At 31.3% G+C, this 6,473-nt stretch overlaps 1 protein-coding gene across 1 annotated transcript; it reads left to right on the top strand.

Annotated features, from left to right (window-relative positions):
• Positions 1 to 2,814: 2,814 nt before the first annotated feature.
• On the top strand, positions 2,815 to 5,490 carry LOC148572886 (uncharacterized). Its single transcript, XM_088506423.1, has 3 exons — positions 2,815 to 3,709; positions 3,987 to 4,959; positions 5,047 to 5,490. The coding sequence occupies exons 1-3, from the start codon at positions 3,020 to 3,022 to the stop codon at positions 5,073 to 5,075; spliced, it is 1,692 nt and encodes a 563-aa protein (XP_088362549.1). The 5' UTR covers positions 2,815 to 3,019; the 3' UTR covers positions 5,076 to 5,490.
• The last annotated feature ends 983 nt before the right edge of the window (positions 5,491 to 6,473 follow it).

Genomic DNA, 6,473 nt, shown 5'->3' with positions numbered 1-6,473 from the left:
AAAGATTGCACAACGGTAATTGCACAAATGTCTCCTATTTTATTTTATTTCTGTCCTTTTAGATATATAATGTTGAAACAACAACAGCATTTTTTGACACAGTATCTGGAAATCTAGACATACTTCTTTTATATGAAGGAGCCTTAAATGGAAAAGGAAAGCAAGGATCCCTTTTGTTTGAAACCACATGCTGCATGTTATTCAAATTAACTTGATCATCAGCAACCACACAACAATGTAAAGTGAATGCAAATTTTGCATTACTTAGGGCAGGTTTTAACATGTTCAGGGGTGGTAATGTTTTTTTATTGTTTTTTAGAAAAGCTAAATAAATAATGTGTATCAACTACGTATATGTATCGTATATGTGTATGTAATAGTAACTGATAGAATTAATATATATTCTTTTATTCTTTAAACTCTCTAATATATATGCCATCTCATGACCCTCTCTTCTAGTCTTTTTTATTTATATTTATTTTGTTGTAATATTAAGCAGATAATAATTTAAAATTACTTTTTAAATTTAATATTTATAGTTTTATTTTTATATATATAATATTTATAATTATATATTTATAATAAGATTATTTTTTATTTTTTATTATTTTTAAATATTTTTTTTTCTAGTTAAATTTTTTATTCTCTAACGACAAGATTTATTTATATATATATATATATATATATATATATATATATATATATGAGAAATTTGTGTACAAATATCTTTCACAAAATATTTTTCATCATATATAATTTATTAAAAATATATTTTGTTAAATCCAATAGTAAAATATATAATTTTTTAGTTTTAATGTAACAAATTTAATATGTTATTTGATTTCAATGTTATTATATTATTATAATTATTTAATATATAAGAAAATTAATAGATAGTGTATATATATACAAGGAAAAAAAAAATAGTTTTAGTTTACATGATACTGATATGATACTGTCTCTGATTTATGATATCACAAATGTGATATTTCAATAATAAAATTTTCTACTTTCATACTTCCTCTTCCACAATTTTTCCAACCTTTAACAACAAATTAACAATAATAGTTGTAAAGACGACCCACAACAACAAATAATAATAAATTCAAATTGGTATTGGAAGTTAATTAACCAAAAATAGAAACAACGTGACAATTGACAAATGATAATTCAAAAAGGGCTTAAAAGCAAAACTTCATCTCTAGAATTTTAATACATTTGAATTTGGCAAGATTTCAAAACATTTGAATTCGGCAAGATAAAAAAAACTTTAATAGAATAATTAGAATGAAACTAAACTATTGATAAGAGTACAACTTATTCAAAATAAAAGGATATAAATTAAAACTAATATAGAATTAAATAAAACATAAAGATGATAAAAACTCTGTGTTTTTTTTGTTAAGAGATGTGTTATCGTAGCTATAGGAGTAACAAAATTTTTTTATTTTAGTGGGAGGTTATTGGATTTTTCAAAATAAATTTTATGACTATTTTGTCTTTATAATTTATTTTATGAAATGATTTGTTAAAGGATAAATATAATCCAAAAGAATTAGAAACTAAATCATGGTCAACTCTTTCTATTTGCTTTATATATATAAAGAAGTTTATCACATATTTTATTATATAAAAGTGAAACTTGTTTGTTTCAAAAAATATAAGTACTTTTTATTCGTTAGGATTAATTATTAAGCAAGAAAATTTTTATAACATTAAAAAATTATATTAAAATAATATTTTAAACTACAACATAAAAATATAAAATAATTAAAATTTATTTTATATTACTTGACAAATAATTAAATTATTATATTTAAAATTTATTAATTAATTATTTTATTAAATATATTATTATATAATATATTTTTTTATCAAAATATTTATAAAAAAATTTATTTAAAATATTATATATAATACATAAAAATATTAATTTTTTTATTTTTTCAAATTTTTATGGTGATATTACACGTTTATTGTGATATATAATACATAAAAATATTACACGTTTAATATTTTTAAAATTAATTTTGTCAAAATATTTTTTTAATTATATATAATACATAGAACCATCACACGTTTTATTAAATATTATATAATAATTAATTTTATTAAAATAATATTATATATACTATTTTGAATAAAACGTATATTTACAAATATTTAAATAAAAATTATGTTATATAATAATATATTTTTAATAAAGTTAACTATTAATAAATATTTTTAATAATATAAAATAATTTAATTATTTTTAAATAATATAAAATAATTAAAAATAGTACTGTATAATAATTAATCTTAATAAATAAAAAATATTTTTGTATGTATTTATATGTTTTATATTTATTTTAAAATAAAAAATGAAAAAGTCTAGAGGCCAGTAATTTTTGTGTTTTTTGGCCAGTATTTAACTATCAAAATAAAAATGAGTGATTTTTTATTATTAAATGTAATCTCACACTATTAAAAATACTATTGATGACCAATTGATAGTTACAAAACACCAAAACTACTGGCCCCTAACATTTCTCATAAAAAATTATATTTGTCATTTTTAAAATATTCTGTATTAAAATATATTTACGTATGTATATACTAATATATTCAATATTTATAAAATCTATCAATACTCCTCTTTCATAACATTGATTGATTTTAGACATTGATTAAAGATCTTTGGTAGTTTTATCAATTTTTAATTTAAACCAAAACTTTGCCGCTGAAATTTAGTTCATTGCTAAAATTATATGCCTCTTAATATGCTATACTCAAGTTTAAATCTTAGCCAATGCGCGAACAGTTGAATATGATCTCCACAGGAATGGAAAAAAAGGGTTCGAATTAAATTAAATTAAATAAATTCTACAAAGAAAAAATAAAAAAGGGTGCACAACTGCACATCTCCACCATGAAAAAATATAAGCAACTGATCTCCATTAGTTGAGCTTGTGGAGAGGCTCGCTACACCTTCTCGACCGCAATTCTCTCCCTAATCCTATCATGCTTCGCCGTCACCATGAACAACGATAATCCGAATCCCGAAAGGATGCTGGCAATCCCGGTGAAGAAGACTGATCCGGTGGATCTGCACCGGCCGTTACGCAACTTGGTAGCGAGAAAATACTCAGAGAGCGATGCAGAGAAAGTTGAAAGCGTTCTCGAAACCCTAAACAACTGCCGCAGGGACATGGTGGAGCGAGGGGACCTCTCCCTTGTCATGCAACGTGAATGCCTCAACCACTATTTCAAATGCCTCTGCATGGTTGAACCACTCTTCACCACTATCTCCTCCGACGCCGACGCCGACTCCGACCCCATCGTCTTGGTCTGGTACGACGCCTTCTACTCTGAGCGTGAGGGTGGGGTCTCCTCTCAGCGCAACAGCATCCAATTGGAGAAGGCTGCTGTTGTCTTCAACCTTGGCGCCTTATGCAGCCAGATTGGAGCCTCTTGCGACCGCACCACCGCTCTTGGCCGTAACCTTGCAATGGATGCCTTCAATGACGCTGCCAATTTCTTCTTGAAACTCTGGAAGGTCTTTTCCACGGACCTCTCCGCCACCCTCGACTTGACTCTCCTCCTCGCCGAGAGTCTTCACTGCCTCTTCTCCGCTCAGGCTTTGGAGCTCAATTTACAGCAACAACTCGGCAACAACAGCAACAGTTCGGCTCTCCAAAATCATCTATGTGCTGTTTCGTTTAAATCGGTCAGTCTTGACTCTTGACTCTTGATTTTATATTTTAGATTTTATATTGAGGTTCACTAAGGATTGAACTCTCGAACTTTTGGATTTAGAATTCTGATACCATGTAATAAAACCGCTCATCCCAAAAGCTTAGCCTGATAGTAAAATGTAACACCAATGGTTATTCCTCTAATACTTCCTAAACGTCTATTGTATACATTGTACAAAATTTCCATTGGCTCCCTATACTTCCTCTTTAGATTTTCAATATGATGATGAATTGATGATGATGATGTAGGTTTCTAAGCTTTATCAGAGAGCATATGATCTGATACAAAGTGATTCGGCTGCAACCCAGCATGTCTCCTCATTTGACCAAAGCTGGCTAACTCATCTTTACCAGAAGGTGAAATTCTTTGAGGAGGAGGCTCTTCAGAGGCGATCATCCATGCTACCCGAATCCCAACTACCTAAAACATTCTCATTTGATCATGATGCAGAATCTCTCACTGAAAAATTAGTTAAAGGGATTTGCAGGCGCACGTACCAGTGGATACCCAAGCCAGAAGGAATATACCTTGACCTCATCCTTTCCGAGTACAGCCCTTTCGAGATTATCGATGGTGGAAAGCTGGTGTCTAACCCATACGGCATGCCTCCTTATCCAACAAATTTTGCAATCCCCTCAACTTGGTCTTGGTATTCACAACATATTCTGGCATTGCCTTTGAAGAAGAGTGAGCCCTTGGACCTCTACGAGTCCTTGCGCAATTACTTTGTCCTCAAATACTCTGAGAGTGTGGCAAACAGAGTAGAAGGCCTTCTCGAAATGCTAAACAAATTGCGTAGTGAAATGCTGCGTGATGACCTCTCTCTACCCTTGCGCCGTGACTGCCTCATCCGCTATTACAAATGCCTTTGCATGATTGAGCCTTTGTTCCCCATGACTTCCTCATCCAACCCACCTATCTTTGTTTGGTACGATGCCTTCTACCCACATAGGAACTCTTCTCAGCACAACATCCATTTGGAGAAGGCCTCTGTTCTCTTCAACCTGGGAGCCCTCGGCTCCCACATTGCTCACTTCTGCGATGTCACCACCATCCAAGGCCGGCGCATTGCCATAGACGCCTTACAAGATGCTTCATATTGGTTCTTAATACTAACGCATGAGGCTGAGAAGGCATCTGCCACTACTGACTTGTCAATAAGCTCCGCCCAGATGCTGCGATTTTCCTCATTCCCATGGATCATCATTACCTCAATATCCTGTATGTATCATCATCTAGCTTTTCAGTTGATTTTTTCTTGATGATGTCAATATTGATTTGTTAAATTGTGTGATTGGGATGATGTAGGTTTCTCGGCTTTATCGCAAACTTTATGATCTGACAACATTTGGGCCTTTGGCTGAGAATCTTGCTCAATCCTCGATACCTCAATTTGTTGAGTCGAAGATGAAAACCTGCCATGTTCAAACTGGTCCTATTGATGTCACTGAGCTATTTCTTTCAGGGTATTGTGCAGTTCAATCGCTGCTTCGACAGGGATGTCAAACATCATGCTCTGACCTTCTCTTCGAGGATGGCCCTTGCAAGATTACTTATGGAATATTGTGGCCAATTTTAGAGGCATTAGCATTGGCATTAGAGGGGATGAACTTGTCAGAGAATACGCCCATAGAGGAAAACTAAACAAGTTTAGGAATGAATGAACTTTTTATTTTCCTTTTTAAGATGGATGTTGGAATTTTGTTCGTTGATACTGGAACTTATTTGTGAATATATTATACTCTTTGTTTTTGTGTGAATGTATTCCTTCATATTCCTCACCAATTTGTATGCCTTTGATCTTGTAGCCATTGTTAGTTTTTGTTGCGTATTGGTTGATAGAACGTTTCAAATTGTGAGATATGGTGCTAAGGAGAGTGGTTTACACTTTTCTTTTATGTTAGAATATGACGGATGGAGCAACTAATATGCATATGTTTTGCTAAAATGCGAAATAAAACGGTTGTAAACTGTAAACTGACTGAAACAGTGACAAGGAAAATTGCAGATTAGGTATGACGACATTATGGAATCGATTTTTGTTCCCATTTCTATACTATTTCATGTTCAATTTATTGATTTATATTTCTTTATCAATGCTTAGCAGGAACATACTTACTTTGGATAATAAAGAGACAAAGTACTGTGTAAGGCCTTGCTCTTTATATTGCTTGAAGCTGTTGGATGGCGGAAAAGTCATGAATCAATTGCCTTCAGAAGGAATACAGAGCTCTTTGTAAAGTATAGTATCTTTTGTTTTTCTAAAGTTAGCTTTACTGTTTACTTTTATTCAAAGTTTATATGCTTACTTATTCTGCTGAATTAAAATTACATACTTGCTTGTTTGTATCATTTTATTTGTTCCCTTTCAGTCTTTTATTTCTTCTTGAATTTTGTGCATCTCGAATGGATAATTTGATGTTGCAGCTTATAAAAGATACAAGTTGACTCATGAAAGAAGACATTTCCTTTGTATTTTTTATTTTATTCCTTCTCTTCTTAGAATGTTTCATTCTGTTCGTCAAGGTCTTTCTTCTGCCAGTCCCCAACCTTCTTGCTGCTGCCGACAAAGGTAGGCATCCTCTTTGCATCATTGACTCTGTTGATTTGGTTTTGCTTTTGGCTTTGATTTGGGATTGGCTGTTGCTTTTTTTTATTTATTTTTTAGTTTTTTTGTGATTTTCCTGACTTGCATCATATAAATTCTTATCATCTAATAATTTGCTTTTGTTTAT

Source organism: Arachis ipaensis, chromosome B2 (assembly GCF_059453495.1).
Source record: "Arachis ipaensis isolate K30076 ecotype BB chromosome B2, ASM5945349v1, whole genome shotgun sequence".
NCBI classification, from domain to species: Eukaryota; Viridiplantae; Streptophyta; class Magnoliopsida; order Fabales; family Fabaceae; genus Arachis; species Arachis ipaensis.
This window is presented reverse-complemented; position numbering and strand designations above follow the sequence as displayed.